Source organism: Bactrocera neohumeralis, chromosome 6 (assembly GCF_024586455.1).
Source record: "Bactrocera neohumeralis isolate Rockhampton chromosome 6, APGP_CSIRO_Bneo_wtdbg2-racon-allhic-juicebox.fasta_v2, whole genome shotgun sequence".
In the NCBI taxonomy this organism is placed as follows: domain Eukaryota; kingdom Metazoa; phylum Arthropoda; class Insecta; order Diptera; family Tephritidae; genus Bactrocera; species Bactrocera neohumeralis.
This window is the reverse complement of record NC_065923.1, coordinates 32,815,751-32,837,474: the sequence shown is the minus strand read 5'-3', so window position 1 is coordinate 32,837,474 and position 21,724 is coordinate 32,815,751. Positions and strand designations below refer to the sequence as shown.

The 21,724-nt window shown below is 33.8% G+C and overlaps 1 protein-coding gene and 1 pseudogene across 2 annotated transcripts in view; one reads left to right on the top strand and one right to left on the bottom strand.

Annotated features, from left to right (window-relative positions):
• LOC126762033 (uncharacterized) overlaps positions 1-11,592 on the top strand; it is a 16,801-nt gene extending 5,209 nt beyond the window's left edge. Inside the window, exons 2-8 of one of the 2 annotated variants that reach the window (XR_007667410.1) lie at positions 2,903-3,026; positions 3,123-3,208; positions 3,297-3,455; positions 5,402-5,479; positions 7,299-7,473; positions 10,789-11,087; positions 11,148-11,592. Coding sequence is in view for 1 of the 2 variants with exons in the window: in XM_050478509.1 (XP_050334466.1) it covers positions 2,903-3,026; positions 3,123-3,208; positions 3,297-3,455; positions 5,402-5,479; positions 7,299-7,473; positions 10,789-10,859 (693 nt within the window). In the remaining variant the exon portion in view is untranslated. Of the gene's footprint in view, positions 1-2,902; positions 3,027-3,122; positions 3,209-3,296; positions 3,456-5,401; positions 5,480-7,298; positions 7,474-10,788 lie in introns of both variants that reach the window. The other variant, XM_050478509.1, reaches the window with a different exon arrangement.
• Positions 11,593-18,875: 7,283 nt separating this feature from the next.
• On the bottom strand, positions 18,876-19,612 carry LOC126761894 (xenotropic and polytropic retrovirus receptor 1-like; annotated as a pseudogene).
• Between the last annotated feature and the right edge of the window lie 2,112 nt (positions 19,613-21,724).

Sequence of the window (21,724 nt, the reverse complement as noted above, 5' to 3'; positions counted from 1 at the left end):
TATGGTTAGGACTTAAAGTGCGATTTAACTTATCGTATTTGAAAGAATATGAAGTTAGTAGAAGTGGGCACTGTGCAAAGCGAGCCATTCTTATCAACGCTACTTTGGTACTTTGGTATATAGATAGTTATTATCGCTATTGTGTGTTTTTACATTTACATATGCGCAAGTTTAATTTCCCTACACAGAATAAAATTACAAGAATTTTCTCATAGAAACCTTCCACATAAATAGTTGATTGCTACTTAATTCAAGATCCGAAAATAATTGTCAAAAATTATCCTAGCATTAAGACATATACTATATAGTCCAATAATAAATATAGTACATGCTGGGTTTCTCAATAAGAGTGTTAAGATTAAAAAAAACACACACACACACTCTAATTGTTAAGGAAATTCAAAGGTTTTTTATTTAATGTAGAGTAGAATCGTTACAATTAAGTTCTGACTATAACATCATTCAATGAGTCTCTACGATTGCTTTTGCAGGAACGAATTCAATGAACCCAATTTTGAGTCCTCCTCCAATATTCAAGTCCTATGACAGGAATACCACTTTCAATGTTGACTTCTAAAGCTAAATGAGAGCGTGGTTCATTACTAAATAGCATTGATTTCAAATAACTCAACAAAAAGTAGTGGAGTGGTGTGAAATCACAACATCTTGGAGGTCATTTAATGTCACAATTTTTTGATAAAATCAAATCTCCAAACCTTCGGTTGTTGCACGTGCTATGTGGCACGTAGCCCCGTTTGGTTGGAACCAGATGTTGTCAAGAACAATTTCTTCCAATTGTGGCCATAAGAAATTGGTTATCAATTAGGTGAATATAATAGCTATTCATGAAAAATTTTTGAACTTTCTTCCCACCAAAATTGACAGTTTTGTTTATTTTTTAATTACCTCACCTATCAGATGAAAGCCTCATTGGTAAAGATTATTTTCTTAAAAACATCGTTATCGTTTTCAAGTTGTTCCAAGGCAAAATCAGCAAATTCACGATGTTTACAGTGGTCTAAAAACTTTAGTTCTTGGGTAAGAACCGCTTATATGGATGAAAATCAAAATTCTCTCTCAAAATACGTGAATCGAGCGGTTCTTTGTTTTATTGGCACTTTGAGATTTCGTGAAGAAAATGTATGACCTGGTTGTTCAATTTTTGGCGCATAAAAAAATATATAAAAAGCATATTTAGTGGAATTTTTCTAACGAGGCATCTTTGTCCAAAATTGAAAAAGAAGCACATGTCTTGTAATAATAGCGAACATGTCTCGCTAAAATTAGCTCAAACGAAAAAGTTCTTGGAAAATCAGTTGAGCTGAATGACAAATAATTAAACTGCTTGATTTGACTACCAAAATGTCTACTTTGCAATAAGACCAAAGTTTTTAAGGAACTACACAAGTACCAGAATACTACTATAAGAAAAGGATTCTCTCTATCTTTCACACATTGACCGATATTTTCGACAAAAAATCATCCAAATTTTCACAGGCTTTTCTTGAAGCCAACTTTACTCGATTAAGAGAGTTCTGCATTGACCAAAAATGGTAGTCTGATGCATCAAAACGTCCCAGCCAAGCTCTCCCTGTTTTTGCCGAGTCATCAAAGATGTGTGTGGTCTAGCGTTGTCCTTATGGAAGACGAAGCCCTTTCTGTTGATCAGTTCTGGCCGTTTTTTGCAATTGCTTGCTCAGTCTCATCAGTTGTTGACAGTAAAATGTAGAATTAATCGTTCGACTAGGCCGGAGCATCTTATGTGGATGATTCCTTTCCGATCCCACCAAACACACAGCATAACCTGCCTTTGCGACTATTTGTTGAGCTTCGCCTCGCTCACCCTGTTACCATTCACTTCAGAAATGATTCGATTTCATTTCGTTTCAACAAAGAATCGCAGATGTTAATTCGGTCTGTAAAATTTTTCACAGACAGTTCATGTGGTACCCAAACATCGAGCTTCTTTTTGTAGACAGCTTTTTTTTAAATGGATCAAAACCGTTTGATAATGAATGTTAAGTTCCTTAGCTATGTCATGGCTGCTTAGGCTGCTTATGTGACGGTTCTGGTCAATCCTTTTCATAATTTCATCGAATTTTTCAACGAAAGGTCGACCAGAGCGACGTGCATCTTTCACATCGAAATTTCCAGAACGGAAACGAGCGAACCATTGTTGTGCTACCCGAACTGATACAGCATCGTCTCCGGAAACTTCACAAATTTTTTCTGTTCACTCATGTTTAAACAGCTGTAACTTTTGTTCAACTTTCCTGACTTTATTTTTTTTTTGGTTAAATGAAAATTAAAATGACTCAAAGTGATTGATAGCACTGGAGCTATAACGTTCTATTAGTTGGCAAAGTATCAGCCTACTAATCCTCTATCGTTACAACGATAACGGCGGTTCTAAAAAATAAGCGGCTTCCAGAAAAAAAAGAACATGTGTAAAATTTGTGATCGATATCTCATATACTGAGGGAGTAATTCGCATAATACACACAGATATATCCATTCTGCTCTCTCCCTTATCAGTAATACGTACATATGTATATGTATATTATTTATAGAGTAAATTTTTGATTTGGTTTTCGTCAATCTGATATAAGAGAGAAGACATCAGTTTAATAGCAGGTTTGTTGCTTTTGATTCTCTTTCAATTTGGGGTATTTAGGATTTGGTTTCTGTTTATTAGTAGTTGAAGACATGCGTGCACACATACTTACTGTACACTCAACACCAATTTTATTAACAATGTATAGTAAGTAGCATTTGGAAACAAATACAAGAGATCAAATTACCACATTTTTATAACGAACATTTACGTTCAAACATCTCTAATTAATCATGTCAGGTGCCAAAATATTGTTTAGTATTTTAATTACTTTATAAATATATGTAGGTGTACTTTGGTTTCTCCACCGTTGTTATGCTCATTACTGTTTATGATGAACAGGAGTTTCTGGCCGGCAGCAGAGAGCAACCATTAGGGGAAAGCATCTTGGCTAAGGGAGAGATAACACCGGGTGAGTGAGTATTTAGAATGAGTAAAATAGTTTATCAATATCAAAATTTTTATAATTTTATAATACTTTATTAGAAATATGCTTTCGTTATTTCAGCTATTCTTGTATTTAATATTCTCTTTCTGGTTTGCTCGTTCTTCATCGTCATGTCGTCGCTCTTAACGTTCGTGGGGCTGAAGCAGGTAAGTGTGCACTGAGTGTGACTTAAATGTTTAACGACAAACAACAAAAAAATCGCGAATTTATGAAACATATTTTTTCCTTGCACAGAATCGTCGTCAGCTGCTGTTACCCTGGATTATTTTCATGCTTTGCGATATCCTGATTGAAATTATGCACTTGGGGTATTTATCATTTACGCAAATCGTCAATTTCGATCCCGTCGTCGGCTTTATATTCACCATCGACTTTTTTATAATGTGTCTAAATGTGAGTATTTAAAAAACACAAAATTATTAAATATACTATATTTATGCTTGTGTTTATGCCACATATTTTTGATTCTCCGAGCAAAACCCAACTTTCAAAGGCATTTTAATCGGTTTTAAATTATTTGTACTTTATTATTGACAGTCGCTGTTTGTTTAAGTTTAATATTTTTTATTTGGTTGGAAATTAAATGCAAAAATTTTATCTGTCGAACATGTAAATAGTTATGTTTTGTATGTTTCCTCAGATATATCACGAATAAAGTAGAGAAAATAATCTGGTATTTCTGGATGGCGTGCTAAATATTTTATTTACTGAAGTCGTAGATCAGGTTATCTGAATTCATAAATTACATCATAACTGCTTAAGGTCACATATGAAACAAATTAGTGTACCCTTATAAAACTGAAGACCAGACAGCCCAGCTCCGAACTGTTCTCACTCCAAGGATAGATGAGCTGAGGTGCCTTTCTAGACTTATTCCTCCCAAACTAGACTTATAGTGAAGTATGGCGTCCTTAATTTGGTCCAATTGTGCGGCCAGTGGCTCAAGACTTGCATAGTCCTTTTAATATCAAAGCGTATTGTCACTTCCCTAAAGCAAGTTCTTCTGCCCACTTTACTGACAATTAGTACATTAATGGCAGCAGCTTTGGTTTGGAAAAGCTGCATGTTGCTGGTATCCGATCTACAAAAGATACCACCGTTTTCATATGTAAGAAATTCATACGGAGACTTGACATTTGTATAAATATTAAGAAGAGCTTACAATCGTAGATTTTGGTCTAAGACAAAATCAAAATTCATTAGGTCATCAAAGTTCACAAGTTTGGCATAGTCGTACCTGTTAATTACGAATTTAATCTCATTTAATTGGTGAACTTTTCCATACATACATACCTTTTTATTTGTCAGTGTCTGAAATTTTTATAGATTTTTTAATACATACCATCTATAAAAAATCTATAAAGCCTTACTTAAAAATCCGAATATCTCGGGAAGTGTTAATGATAACGATTTTGACTTGTAGCAAACAAAATTTCCTACAAGTTTGTCCTGAACATTTCTTCTCTTTCTGTAGCTCTTGTCATTTACGAGATAAATACAAAAAAATGCGAATTTCATGGAAAAATCAGGTTTAGAGCCTGATGTGAGTTTCGACTTTGTCGCAATGGGCACTTTTGTAGATGATTCTGAGAAAAATGTGTCTAAAGTCAAAGCGATGCCATAAAATGCCTCTGTGCTATAGAAATTTAAAGATAAAAAATCACGATTGTCGTGTATTTTCAATCGACAATTTTTACATCCCTTGGTTCAGTTGTTAATGTTAATATTAAGGGCTCAAATTTTCAGGGATTTTTTTTTAGGGTATTTCCAAGGAAACATTATGATGGGATTTAAAAAAATATGCATTTTGAGATGCAAGTGTGCCTGGAGAATCTCTTCAAGATTATTCGTCCAAACAAGTATTTCAATTCGGCTCACTTCCGGACCCGCTATCATTTTGTTAACTTTTTCCCCCTTGAATTTCTCCACAAATATTTAAATGAAGTACTACCTATAAATGTAGTAAATGAAAGATGTACCACAGATTTGGCAACAAAAAACAAACACACATTTAATATGTGTTGACGCATTAGTTTTGTTATTGTTTAGCGAAAACTTGATTCGCTTGACCTCTTGAAATATCGGCTGTTCTGCATCGGCTGACTGCTCTCGTTAGGAAAATATTAAACACATTTGTTTTGTGTTCCCGCTAATGGACGAAGTGTGAGCATAAACATTTCTTAAGCACCAACACATATGTATAATATATTGTAAATGTATATCGCCAACAGCATTGCGTTCATGAATACATAAATACACACATACATACGCTATAAGTATAATCAAACCGTTTTTGAATCTCATTCAAATTGCTTCTTCTTTATTTTATCGCCACTTAGTCTTACTGTCTGCTGTGCGTGATATCGCAATATCAAAATTACCTGCAAGGACTGGGCTGCGGGAATCAACAGATACGGGTAAGGAGAACAATTTTCTACTGGTCAGATTTCTAAATAAACGTAAAATATATACATACATATATTAAATTCAAACATACATACATACTTATAAACACATATTTACCATCCAGAGCGGTAAAGATTTCAAAAATGATATTATAATGACGCCAGTTAACTCGGGATCTCTATTTGAATTTTAAAGAATGTAAATATGTAAATACTAACAAATCTATAAAATTTTACAGAGAACGGTAGTTAGTTTGAATAGTTGCGTCCAATGTCGGTTAGAAGGTTCCCATTTGTTTGAAAATTATAAGTAACAACGACTAAGTTCGGATGTAATACTCTCGTATTTTGCCAGAATAAAAGCCAGGGAAATACTTAAATATGTTGGCAGAACTTTATTCGAAGAAATGTTTCAATTTAATTTAATTCAAAATCCGTTAATTGAATGACTCAACGAATTATTGTCCCAACGGTTATGCCATCTATATCTGACTCTGTCATCTAGAAACCTCCTGCTCCCTAGATACTCCTACCTCTCCACATCATCATCGGAAATCCAGTCATTCCGCAGAAATAAAACACTCAATCCCCTTCTTAACCTGATTGCAAAAGCACGCTCTATTACAATCAGGTCAAGAGAGGATGCACCTAACAAAACCTATATAGCATCCGTTGAGACGGTGCGACATACAGGCAAACTGACAAGCATCATACAACTCTGTATTGAGAGGAGTTTTTAGCAACCCAAGACTATCGTGGCTACTTCCTACCATACAGCAGCTCTATAAGTGGTACAGGCTACAAAGAAGCCACGATATATGGTGCGAACAGCACAACGTCTGAGACCCTAATCAGTCCACAAAATGTGTCGTACTTTGCCCACGGTTGCCTGCAGTCGCTCTTTCACTTTCGCCAAGTGTGGAGTGAAACACATAATTTCCCTTAGGGTCAGCTCTGGTATTTGACTTGTGTCCCCCGGTCAATCAGTGGACGAACTGTCACAGCATTGTCACCGTTTTTTCCATCGATATTAGTCCTCTTGTGCTTGAGGTGGTTGTACCTCCGACCTGGGCACCTAGCAGAACCCCCGCACACTCTCTCCACAACGATAATAGAGTGTCACCGATGCGATGAGAGGTAACATTCTCCCTCTTACGACCCCGGAGATCCTATAGACCTGACCGCAGGGGTCGAACGATTCTCTTTAACAAAACTTGTCCAGTTCTCCAATTACAAGCAACATATGTGTATATTTTAGAATCACACAACAAAATTCATACCTGAGCTGGGACAGCCTCTCAGAATTGAACCGTCGGGCGCGTTGAAACTTTCGCCTCCCTCGTCTGACAGTCCTCTTAATTTTCCTAACAAACAAACAGCATTTGTTATTGGTTAAGTATTTAAAATACCTGGAATATTTCGGTATATCGGGGTTATATCGGTTAACGTACTGTATTATCTCTAAAACTGAAAACCATTAGCACCCTTATCATAAAAGCGGGTGTTCATAAATGTACATAGTATATATGTAAGTAGTAATGTGCGTCATTGTGAGTTCAGTGAAATATTTTAAAAACAGATTCGTTAGGGTTAAAAATTATAAAAATAGAATAGTACTAATAAAATGCAATTAAGATGATTGTGGGAGAGATGATATGTGAGATAATGCAAATCTAGTATAAGTAGCAAATACAAGAATAGGAATGCGTGTAAAAGAAAACATAGTACAAGTAAAATAGTATTTCTCATACTTATCGATTTCACTGTTATCCATCACACACAAACAAAAGCGAGTAAAGTATTTAATGCTAAAATTCCATTCTTCTCACAGACGGACGTAATGAAACAAGCAGCTGATGATGCAGCTGGCTCTAGTCAAAGTTATCTGCGTGCAACGAAAATACAAAAATCTATCGCCAGTCCTTACATAACAACAAATCCGCACACGCACATTTCGACGATACACGAGGAGATGGACCAAAATCATAAAATTCCTTCGGATTCAGGTAACAAGGTTTTTTTGGACTTTGTTTGTTTGTAACACATTAACTTAATCAAGTAAAATATGGAGACATATCTCTGTAGATAAAGTAATTGCAATTGTATTGTTTGCAGTTTAATGCTTTTGGAATTGGGAGTGTTGCTCTCCTGAAATTTAAATTTTTATATTTTCCAATTGGAAATCAGAAATGACATACATATATAATGGGTTGTCAAAAAAGTCTTGCGGTATATTTATTGAATTTTTTTTTATTGAAATTGAAATGAATTTTTGATGACTCATGCCCAGCTCTTGACCGATGCTACGGCTGCTACTATGCCGGTCTCTTTCGACGGAGCGTGGCGCATCTTCGACCACCTCTACACCAGAACGAAAACGTTGAAACCATCTTTGTGCGGTAGAAATGGAAACTGTATCGGGTCCATAAACTGCACAAATTTTATTGGCGGCTTGAGATGCATTTTTGCCTTTATCGTAGTAGTACTGTAAAACATACCGTATTTTCTCTTTATTTTGCTCCATGTTTGCGACGCTATAACTCACGAACGACTTAAAAGAAACGACAATCAATCAAACACGTGTTAGCGCGTGAAATGAGCTTTCCAAAAAGGTATAGTATGACCCGATGCGATAAATAAAACTAGAACTACGCGCTTTCAGCGCCAACTAGCGAAAATACCGCAAGACTTTTTTGACAACCTATATAAACGTACATATCTACGTGTATACTATATGAGCTGTGAACATCATCGATTTAAGAGATTAAAACCATTTAATTCCCAAATATGCTTTGCGGCTGTAATTTACCTTATTAAACTTGAAATATTACACCGCTACTCACGCCGGTAAAAGGACTCGCTAATCACATCATAACGAAGGTCGAAGCGTTTAACTCACAAAACAACAACAAACAGTGCGCATATTGTGTTTATATGGCATATACAACCATATAGTAGAAACATATGTATACACCGCCGCATACAAAAGTTGGCCACATCCCTTCCCACAAACTATTTGCTGCTTTTGCAGTGATTTGCTTTGTGGTTGGGATTAAAAATTGTTGCGTGCGTAATAGGCACGCACCAGATCGCCCGCAGGAAGCTAAAGTCTGGCCAGATTGCCAGTATCCTTCCAAATAATGTATTAACTAGGGCAATTTTCACATGTGTTGCTGCATTTGTGCTGGTAGATATTTATTAGTATTTATTTTTCGAAATTTTCATGGCTATTGGTTTAGCTGTTTTTCATACAACTAAAGTTGAGAGCAGGGTTTTCATTTACTACTGCGTAGCAGCAAAATTTCTAGAATTATTGCTATGCTATAGCTACCGCTCTCATTTTGTGGGGAGCCACAGCAGAGTCATAGCATAACATATAAAAGTATGTGCTCTGCTCTGCTCCGAGTTTTGTTAGGTAAAAAACTATAGCTGAAGCGACAGCAAACATGGAAAAACGTTAAGCACCGAAGCTAATATACCCTTTACAGGTGCATTTCTTTCAGAAACTTTGTGTTCAGTTTGTATGGAAGCTATATGCTATAGTAATTGGATCTGAACAATCGTTCAGTTTGTATAAGTTATAGTGGTCCGATATCGGCTGTTCCGACAAATGAGCAGCTTCTTGAAAAGAAAATGACGCTTGCAAATTTTCAAAATGACATCTTAAAAACTGAGGGACTACAAGTACTCAGAGAAACATTGGTCTCAATTATGAATAAAATGCTAATTTTGCTCAAAACAAATTTACCTACAAATTTTTCAGTCACTATATTGGATTTTAACATTATACACATTACTATCTATGGAACCGTACATAAATTACCTAAAAGATAGTTGTGATTGATGCAGTTTGTGACATTTTATAGTGAGCTGATTAAGAAAGGTAAATCTATTTCTTAGTATTTCTCTACATTTTCTCTTAGATAGATAGCATACTATAGTTACATAGGAACCATCGTTTCTCTTCGATATCTTGTTATATATATTTCTTCCGAACACTTCCAATACTTCCATTCAGCAGATCAACACCTTTATACTATTTTTTATAATTATATTCTGTGCATAAAATTGTACAAAGTAATATTTATTTTATGCCACATTTGAACCCCTTTAAGTGAGTAACTACTAAACTATACTATGATGTAGTAAGCCTATTTACATATGTGCGTCTATGTGGTTGTTTACAATGACCTTCATGTTAGTTGGATTTTCCTGTTACCTGTTGGCGACCTTGTTTTGTTTGGTTAAGGCATGTGTTGTCAACAAAAAGCATGTGTTGCCGTCCATTCCTATGTACATATGCCAATATGCTGGGTTTCACATTAATTGTGTTGTCAGTGGCCAATATTTCTACGCAAAAAATATTTATGAATTTTTGCTTGATTTGTTGTGAATAATATGAAATATGTCCTGAAAGTGTGTTAGTGAATTAATTTTATCAGTTTCCATGCAGACACTTTCGTGGTGGTCAAGCATCAGAATCAGATTCATTGCACAATGTGAACTGTATGTACGTGTAGGTGAGTCTACATAAAAACGGTCAGACGGTCAATAAGGAGTTCTATTTGGCACGATTGTGATCGAATTTAACGCCAAAAATGCAGTTAATACCATCGATAAACCATAGTATTCATCAGATTTGGTCCCGTGTGATCTTTGCTTGTTCTCTAAACTGATATTGCCGCTCCGTGGAACCTGTTTTCATTCGATCGAGGAGATAAAACAAAATTCGATGAAGGAGCTGAAGGCGATTCCAAAATGTGCTTATAAAAAGTGTTTCGAGAACTGGAAAAATCGTTGGCATAGTAAATATCAGAAATTTAAAAATAAATTACGCCAAAAATAAACTTTAAAGGCTTTCGTTTACATCTGCAAATTTTTAATTCTACACTGCTTTCAAGACACGATTTTTTTGTTTTCTAAAATAAAATGTTTTTTTCAGCTTATCTTAGACTGAGCAGTGTTTTATTCTCAAAAGAAGAAGCTTTGTCCTCACTTTTGGAAGTCGCGTCATTCCTTCCATTTCCTAACTTGTTTATTACGTTTCCAGTTTCTCCATAATGGTCAGAAAACATCTTTAAAAATTTAATCTTTATGATGATTCATTAGACAAGCTGCTTCAAAACGTTTCTTATACTGAGAACTAATTTTTCTTATTTCGACGTGACACGTTAATATGCAATGTATTAAAAACCGTTATCCGCGAATTGATCGTACAAATGAAAAACGTGATTTTTGAATGTACTGCATGCAATGAATATGCGAGTATATCGATAATAAGTTGAGAATTTATAATTTTATTCCATTTTATTTATTTTCAGCGGAAGTGCCGAGCGAACAGGCTGAAGACAACTGCTTACATATAACTGTCAATATTCCGTCTCCGTTATAAATGTGACATTACCAGCGTTTCTCCTCTAGGGGAACCGGCAATGCGGGACAGAGAGGACAAACAGTAGTAGGAGCTGCATCAGGACTTATAATGGATGTATGCGACAATTGCGCCTATTTAGCTGAAGTTGGAAAATTGTTGTTGCAACTATAAGCACCGAAAATTACTTTGCATAAGTGCTGCATAAATATATGTGAGGGTCGTGTGCGGTAAAAATGCGGGCAGCAGGTTGGGGAAAGAAGAAGAAGAAAATCATTTTTCGAAGTCTCAACACAATTTTTATTCCAGCAAGTGCATACTTCTTTGTCAATTTAACAACAGAATTTATGGGGAAATAAGAAGAGTTTCACTGCTCCGTTTTTCCTGGTCTAAATGTATGTGTATGGCTATGTATGTACATATGTATAGTATATTATTTTACTAAAACAAATTTCACGGCTTCACATACATATGTATATACAAATTACTTACGACAGCATTGTAAAATAAATATGATTTGAAGAGGGTGTTCATTTAGTGGTAAAAAGGTGTTCTTTTAAATAAAATACAGATCCTAGAAAAAGATTGTTTCCAGGTCATAGTTATTGGTAAAAATTTGCCACTGATCTGACATTGCCTACAAAAAGTCAAATAACCAGCCCATTAGCTTTTAAGCGATTAAAATAGTTATGGCAAACCAAAAACCTTGTTGACTTTTGACTCCACTTTCGGTTCCAAAAATGGATGGAATAATACTCTTCTGGAAGATCGTTTGCAATTTTTAGAACCAATAGGTTTAAAACACCAAAAATCTTAAAAAAAAGCTATGCATATCTCACTTTCACCTTTAAGAAAATCGTTATAAAAGAAATAAGTATATTCGTTATGAGGTATGGCTAAAAATATGGTCGATCTTCAATTCTTGTTTTCTGACCCAATCTAACTAAGGACATTTTCTCAATTGCTTAGTTGTGTAATACTTATTCACCGAATTTATCGACATTAATCTTTTTCGTTATATGTTGTATCAAGCTTTAAGTTAATACAGCCATATTCTCGAATACTTTTTCGTGAAGGATAGTATCCATAACTTTATCAATACCAAAAAGAGACTCAATAGGTGTTTTCCGGGCGCCAAATGTAAAAAGCGTTCGAATGAAATTTGCTAAAGTCAGCACACCAGAAACAAAGTACGCTACTCAAGTTCAAAGAGACTGTTACGGACGAAAAAATTAAGTTGATTCAGTTAATGAAAACTCTGAAAATATAAAAACAACTTTCATGTACATTTGGGTGTGCGAAAATTTTATCCAAAGTCGGTGTAAAACGAGCTTACAATGCAGTCTCCGGTTCCAAATTAATAAACACAATGGCAATGAGGTAGGCTTCAAATTATTTTTACGTGAATCGTATTCTCTGTATCTGGCTTCAATCGATTTTTCACTGTTATCAGCTTGCAAGTAAGTACTCAACAAAAGGACATTCAGTGACAAGAACCGTTCTCAAGATAGTCCGAACTAGGGCGTTCCTCAAAATTGTTTGTCGAATAATATTTATTACTACAAATAATAATAATAACAAGCTAATCGTGAAAGCTCAGAACATTTTTAAAGAAAAAAAAATATACAAGGTCTGTCGCAAAAGAAACAGGACTGTTAAAAAAAACAACAAAAAATTAATATTTTTCAAAAGTTATATTTTTTTATTCAAAGTAGTTTCCTTGTGCTTTGATACAGCGTTTAGCCCGGTCAATTAGCATTTCAAATGAGTGTTTAAGGTCATTTTTCGGAATGCTCTTGAGAATATCGGTCGTCGCCTTTTGGATAGCTGAAATGCCTTGAAACCACCTCCTTTCATTGGCAAATGAAGTTTTCCAAATAGGTAAAAATCACTGGTTGCCAGATCAGGTGAGTACGGTGAGTGATTAATGGTTAATATGGAGTTTTTTGTCAAAAAATCAGTGACAAGCGTCGACCGATGACACGGCGCATTATCGTCTTCATAACACCAAGGTAAAACACAGCATTAATCGTTTGGCCAGGTGGGACGAACTCTCGGTGTACAATACCCTCGGAATCGTAAAAACAAATCAGCATTGTCCTTATTTTTGACTTCTGAAGACTACCGACTTCTGATCGTCACAGAGGTCCTCACGACCTTCTTGGAATCGCTTAAACCACTCTTGCACATTACTACGGGATAGACACTGATCACCATAAACTTTTTTCATCATTTGAAATGTTTCAGTAAACGTTTTCCCAAGTTTAAAACAAAATTTAATATTTGCTCTTTGCATTTTACAACCGATGACCAAAAGCTGCTGTCACTTTTTGATCTATAACATCGATTGTAGTCATCCAATTGTCTTAAAACTTTTACGAAATGTCAACAAGAGATCAAACTTTTTATTTCATATACTCACCGATAGGTGGCGCCACCAGAAACAGTTATATTTAAAAAGTTCTGTTTCTTTTGCGACAGACCTTGTACTACATAATTTTATCGAAAAGTTGTAAGATCGAAGTTCGTCCTGAAAGCAACTATGTTAAAGCAAAATATCAAATTTTACTATAAAAAATACTTTTCCTTAAAACTATTTGAACTTTCAGCTTATCTTGTTGATTAAATGTTTTCAAGTTCCAGTAAATATTCCGATTAAAATTAGAATTAGATAATTCCCAACATATTGCATAAATAACTTTCCTAAACTAATAATTAGATTTGCTAAGTGAAGTGAATAAAATCGATTTAATTACTAACTACTACCACATGCACTTCAAGAGCAACCAGATGTAAACCAGTGTTATAAAATTATGATTGTTTCATTAAAAATTTTTCCGATGATTTTGAGTGGATTATGGGAATTGTTTGTTATTACTAAGTGAAAAAGTCAATTTAAATTGTTTTAATTACCTACAGCAAGATAATGTTTACCTTTGTTTGTGTATATTTCTTGCGGTTAGAAAAAAAAGTTATAAAATAGATTAACTTTAAAATTATATTTTTTTAATGCATACAAACTTAAAAAACAAATGTCGATGCTGGCGAATAAAACTTATTTTATTTTGTATATATTTATTAAGCTCATAACCTCAATTATATAAATCGGCTCGACAACAAAAAATTTTAACAAAAGCATTACCGAATTAGATTAAAATACCAAACACGGTTATGTGTGTGTTTTGTATTATATTTTCTCAATCCCATTACACCCACGTACATGGCGTATGAGTAACCTCAAGGCGGCCAATTTGCTACTTATATGTTATGCATAGGTAATTTGCTCTGTCCGAAAATGGCAGATTAACAGAACCACTTTATACTTGGTATTGCTGACTTTATGTTTTTATTCCACACGAGTGGTGAGAGTTTGCATTTGCTGTAGGAAAATATTTATTCTTCTACAACCCATTTAACACACAAATAAGGAGTATATAGTTTATTTAAATTAAAACTTCAATTTAGGCTTTTAGTTATAAAACTTCTATTAATTCCATAATTAAACGAATTTATGCAAATATAAATGTAGCTACCATTGAACTATAAAATTATATCGCTTAATTTTCAATTTATTATTTCAAGATAAGTTGCTTATTCTCCGCGATTTAGAAAACATATAAAGAGAGTTTTTCAACCTAAAAAAAGAGGTTTCGGTTTGAAGATTCTCACAAATCTATTTATGTATCCAAATTTCCAATTTAGCTCAATCTAAACTTTCATTTCTCTCACCAACTTCGACATCTAACTCCAAAATTTAATTAAATAGTCTATGATTTTTCGTAAAATTCAGCAAATTGAAAAAGTCCTGGCAAGTTCGTCTAATGCTGTGATCGAAATATTCACAGTTTTAATTTGCACCCCAAACAAAAAGTTTTTTTCTTCTAAGGGAAGCCAATTAAGAAAAAAAAAATAGAAATTTATGGGAGTTTCGATGCAGTAAGAATAAGCAAGACTATTTTCACTAGCCTACATTAGTTTTGAATTAAAATAGCGTTCGAAAATAGAATTTGTACGGCTTTTTACCGACGTTAATTTATTGCATAATCCAATAATATTAAGTCTCTTTCACAATTTTACAAAAGTTCTGTGCTTTGTTAAACGTTTAAAGGTAAATTGACAGCTTTTCTACATTGTTTCTTCACATTCTCTAATACCGCCGTCATAAATAGGTGTCTCTATCATTTTTGTGCCTTATCTAAAGATGACCAATATATAAATAGACAATACTTCACATTAAGTTTGGAAGTATGCTCGCATGGACAATTTATATTATGAATATGTAAGAAAACATATATTTTTGAATATTCATATATAATAATTCCTATAACCTCAAATGCAGTTCAGCGAACAATCACCTACAATTTTCGTCTGAAGTCTCTGGGGCAAAACGCAAGCAATTTGCGAAATACAGAAAATTTATTTTCCAAAGTTTAAACGGAAAATCCCAAACCAAACCTCATCTCGCTTCCATTTAAATATGTCAGTTAAGTGAAAGGAAACATTGACGATGATTTTGCTCAGACATAAGCAAGCATATGTACATACTTGTATATGTTTTTAATGTTATGTCACCAAATAAACGATTTAAAACATTTTTCTGGAATTAACGGATTACATTGAAAACTGTAACTAAACTAATTTGCATTATCATTGAATTAATTTCCCATTGATAGGATAAACATCAATCAGATTACTTAGTTTACATAATAATTGTTTGGTCAGATGGCGATAAGGGGTTCCACGTAGTAGAAGAAGAAGTAAATATGCTTGTAAGCAATCTGCAATATTCATATTAAAGTTAGTTCCATTAGATTGCAGTTCTTAATTTATATACACTAACATTTTTCATATATTTTCCTTTAATTTACATTATAATTGAATTATCGATAACATTTGCACATTCTACTTTTTTTTTGCCCCTAATCAAAATTAGTCAGTGTAGAAATACAGCGCAACGAGAGTTTAGGTCGAATTGAAACTCACTTTAGCTATAATCATATTATTTTTATCGTAAAAGTGACCAATTGAGATATCGTCCCATCGACAAACCATTACTGAAGCAAAATGTTTACTGCAGATACAGATACTAATGTTACTCATCCGCTATGGCATGCATTTTTATGGCCATGCCTTTTTTACTAGACTGTGAGACAAATGCGTTGATGAATAATGATAAAAATTATTGTAAAAAAAATTAAGTTAAATAAATAATATGAGCTCTTTTGTTTATAAAATGATGTTGTGAAGTTTAGTTTTAAATTCGTGTTTGGCAAAGGACTCTCTGCTAACTAAAGTAAATCTAATTATCAAAGAAAAAATACACATACCCTTTATTTTATTTTGAAGTTCTGTTGAATGGGTCCTATTGAATGGAATAAATATTGAAGAATGAAAACGTTGGAGTGTTCGAACGGGAGAAAATGCGTGAGCATGAGAACAAATGAAAACAAAGACGGGAACCACAACCTAAGAAAATTTCAAAAAAGTATTTTCTAATAACAGTCTTCCCTTGGCAAACAAATCTCCAAGTGTATTTCTACTAAGAAAAATCTTCTAAAAAAAATTTCAATTTTCTGGCAGAGAATTATGTTGTAGTTAAATAAGAAGAAAATAAGTAAATGTATGAAAAAGTGTGAATTTGTGAATGCAAAGATGCCAGTTTGAAAAGCTGACTTAATTAGATGATCAAAATCAAACGAGAATATATGTACATAAGTTCATAAATTATTATAAATCAAGGTAAACAAACTTCTTATGGAATCAAAACAGTTAGAAATGTTCTTAAAATATTTAGAATACACGAGAAGCTAATTGAGTAACGTTAGGAAAACATATATGTATATAAGCATTTATGTATGTAATCGGAATTGTCATTATTCACTGGAAACTTTTCCAAAAAAAATATATATATTATATATATATTGCAGCCGATGAATTCATATTAAATAGTGAAGTATGTTATCTATAAAGGAAATAACGATTGCTCTTAGTTGAACAAAAATAAGATGCTGACATGTCATTTCACTCCCTTTCCGTTGCAAATCAAAAGCTTTGTGAACTCTCCTCGTACAAGTGACACCGCCGGAAATAAGTTTTGAAAGTTGTCGAAGTCGTGCCAGCATCAAAATAAGATTGAATGCTCAACTCTGAAGTAAATGTTTGAAAGAAAATATTGTTAACGCAACCCAAAGATGTAGGACAGACACAATTACATTTGTCTATATAAGGACAAATGTTTTTACCGTTATATATGAGGAAGTACGTATGTGTGTATATGTAAATAAAGTGGCATTTATGTACGCTATGTAGGTATTTTATTTAAGTGAGTTTGTGTAAGTATGTGCTGTTATTTAAGACTTCCTAAACTTGATTTATTTAACTTAAGATAAAAATAATCAAATTGCAATAAATCAGTATTTGCCGCAATCAATATTTTATTTTATTGACACTACGAGCACAACAACACTTGGAAATATATACACACATAATAGGGTGAGCCAAAAACTAACCTATCGAATTTATTAGAGAAAATTAACCTTCATATATAAGAAGAAAATAGGAAAAAAAATATTAATTTCGACTGCTCTGAACAAAGGAGAATACAAATCTCCATATTAACTTCGACCGCCCAGTTTGTATGACAGCTATACAGTGGTTCGATCTAAAGAAGTTTTTCGGAAATTATAGCGTTGTTAAGAAAGATAATTTGTTTCAAATTTCGTTAATAAGTATATCTTGTAAAATAAATAAGCTTTCAATGGAAGCCCTAGATTTTGATTGATCAGTTTTATAGCCGACACATTAGTAGCTTCTTGAGTAGAAAAGAAGAATGCTAGCATTGGCTAAGGATATTGTCAAGGCGTAGAAACAATCTTCGGCAATTCCGTTCAGCACACATGTGCAGTTTACCCAACTGGCATGAGTTGAGCGACTTTAACACAACAGACCTTTGACGCGTCACTTACGTGAGTTGTGAACTTACTAAACACTTACCACATATAAGTGTGGCTTAGAGTACAAAAACATAGCACACAGCAAAATGTTTTTCACTTTCTAGGCAACTAATATGTGCCACTTTGGCGTTGTTATGTTTGACTTAGTAATGAGAGGTGTTATTTATTCAACTAATGGAATTGATAGGTAAACACTTGGAGCTATTGAGACAGTTTATATTATAGAAATGAAATATATTTTTCAAAGATTTCGTTAGTCTTGTGTTCGTTGAATATATTAGTGTTAACTAAATTAAATTAGAATATGTAACTTAATATACTGACAAAATGTAAATAATTAAATAATTATCATTTTTTATATACGAATCCTTAAAATATACCAGCAAAAATAAAAATGTGCAATATAATGGGTTTTCAAAAAAGACTTGCGGTATTTTTATTGAATTTTTTTTTATTGAAATTGAAATGAATTTTTGATGACTCATGCCCAGCTCTTGACCGATGCTACGGCTGCTACCATGTCGGTCTATTTCGACCAATTCAGCGATTTTATCGCAATTTTCGACGACAGACCTTCCGGAGCGTGGCGCATCTTCGATCACCTCTACACCAGAACGAAAACGTTGAAACCATTGTTGTGCGGTGGAAATGGAAACTGTATCGGGTCCATAAACTGCACAAATTTTATTGGCGGCTTGAGATGAATTTTTGACTTTATCGTAGTAGTACTGTAAAATATGCCGTATTTTCTCTTTATTTTGATCCATGTTTGTAACGCTATAACTCACGAACGACTTAAAAGCAACGACAATCAATCAAACACGTGTTAGCGCATGAAATGAGCTTTCCAAATAGATATGGCATGACCCGATGCGACGAATAAAACTAGAACTACGCGCTTTCAGCGCCAACTAGCGAAAATACCGCAAGACTTTTTTGACAACCTAATATTATAGAGTTTCTTGGATAAAAGCAAAAAGCCAATTCCAGCGGCTGAAAATTAATGGATACGGTTCTGATATAGTGAGTGCCAATCATGCACAATTTTAGATTCGTTGACTCCGTTCCAGTAATTTTGATGTCTTCAGAATTGACTTATCAGTACGCCTTCCGGAATTCCTATACCTAACTTAAAATTATTCCTACATTTAATAAATAATGAACTTAACGCACATAGCAAAGAAGTACTCCCTTGATCCGAGCAACCCATGGGCGCCACCGAAATATCACGTACTGCACGAAATTTACCGCAATTATTCAAATGTTCATTTTCCAAGCTGAAATAGCTCTAAATGAAACAACGAAACACCTCCGACGGGCGGAATATGGTCATCATTTCGTCACCATATAACTCCATATAACCAGCCTCAACTAAGCTCATCGATACGGTCCAACCGGAACGCAGCACTAAATTTTCCGCAATACCAAAGCGGAAGAACCACTGTGCAAAATAAATAAATAGAAAATACGCCGTTAGATACAAAAAAATGGTACAATACATAAACAATAAGTAAATTGGTACCTAATTGGGCAAAAACTAATGTCAATTTATAACTGAAAACTATAAAGTGTTTGAGTTGTAATCAAAGAGATGTTGCCAGCTAGATACTCCAATTTGAAATATCTCTGCATATTATTATACGAATGTGCGAGTGTGTGAGGGTTGTAATTCCGCCAAGCACTTACCGCCGACGAGTAGACACTTTCTTCATGCAAAAAGCGATTATCACCAACCTTGGCATCAAAGAGGACCCAATCCATTTTAATGTCCCACGTGTAAGCATAACAAGAGGAGATAATGGCCGCGACTATGCAACAATAAAATTAAGGATTATTCTTCGATTTGAAGTAGCCGTCTGTATATAAAGAGAAAAAGAGACAGAGAGTGTGAGGAAATGAGAAAGGTGGTATACCGTAAATAAAATGTATGAAAAATTAACTGTTGCTGCAGATATTGGGGAATGTTGGTGCAGAAATGTTATTAACAGTCAACTAAACTTCGCTGTTGAGATGTCAATTATGTTTATTGTGTAGCCCGCCAGGTCATAGCAATCAAGTGGAGTTACCAAAATACTTAGCAATACGTAAAAAAATATTGAACTTAATATGAAGCAATAGTAATCACATTGCCTAAGCAGTGACAAATGTGCTTGCATATGCTTTCCCTCTCTTTGTTAATATTATGACAACTTTAATTTTAAAATTTAAGCGTTCTTATATGTATATATTCTATATATAAATTGTTTATTTAAGGTTTAAAGCATACCAGGTTGTTCAATAAGTCTTCCCATTTGATAAGAAAAACACAATTTCACTTTATTATTCAGTATAATCTCCCAGAACATTAATACACTTACTCCATCGTTCCTCCAATCTGTGGATCCCATGCCTGAAGTGAGAATCCGGAAGGTCTCCAAATTACGCTTCAACAGCCGTTATGACCTCTTCATTTGATGAAAAACGCTTGCCATGCATAAATTTTTTGAGTTCTGGAAACAAATGAAAGTCGCTGGAGGCCAAATCTGATGAATATGGTGTATGCTCCAACAATCCGAACATTAATTCATGGATTTAAGCCATTGTCAAAATGTTCTTGTGACACGGTGCATTGTCCTGATGAAAAAGGATTTATTCTTTTTAAAACGCTCCAATATTTTCCTGAGAAAATCGCATTCGGATGTGGTTTTGTTTGATTGTTAATACAGCTTTCTGAAACTAAAAATTTTATTTAAAATATGGCTCACACTGTCATTTTATTCACATATAAACACGCCTTTGTTAATGAGTATACACAAAGTAAGTGTATTTGGCAACTTCCGTTACTGCAACCAAGGCAACATGATGGGATACGCGAACCCTTTGAACTTTTCATTTGATGAAATATTCCGTTTAACATTTGCTTACATTTCCTAATCCCAATGTTTGCTTTGTTTTCGTTTTAGATATGCTTTTAAATATACATAACGGTTGGGAAATATTATTTCAGTTAATTTGCTTTCGTTATTTAAAGAATTTTTGTTGCTAATAAGGAACCAAAAAGCGGAAAAACGGTGAATTTAAGACCAACATTTCATTTACAAATCAAATATTTAATTTCAAGAAAATTTTCCATTTATAAATTTTTTGCCTTTTGATATTTATACAAATATACGTAATTTAATTTGGACTGGAATATTTTGGTAATTTCTATCTGGCATTTAGACTCTCGACTACTTCTTCACGATATTTTTACATTAAACGACAATACTTTTTTATATAAATATGGGCCCATGTTTGGCCAAATAATGTTATCCCTCCGTTATATATGTACTATAATATCTCTAAAGAGATCGTAACCTACTTTATATCATTGTACCAAATTGAAAGATTTTTTTTTTTTTAAACTTGTAAACTGCCTTTTTAAGCCAGTTTATATGTCCTCATGCTTTGGGAAAGCTTTAGAGATATATAGTATGTATGCTTTGCCATATATAAATAAAGTACACTTGAGAATAAATATCACTGAGGTTTACCTCAATTTTGCCACATCTATTGAAGTAGCATTAGAGAAACACATACATATATAAACATACACACGTAGGCATGAATTTAGCATTGGCAAGTTAAAACGTTTTCGGCTTTTGCTGTTTGCTATTATTTCGTGACAAGAGTTTTGCATGTGACTAAATACAGAACGCTTTACTCATAACCTCACAAAACCAAAGCCAAAGAAAGCTCTGAAGAATCAATTTTTCTTTTATTTACTAGAAATTTTCTTCAGTAAATTTTTGTGGGAAATCTGTTTCGAACTAAAGTAATTTAGCTTTTTCAGCATAAATTAAGAATTGACGAAAGTACCTATAACTGTTTCCTGCGGATACGCGAAATTGATAATTATTTTTATGATATTTCATTATTAAAGTCAAAATTACTTAATTAAGTTATTGCACTAAA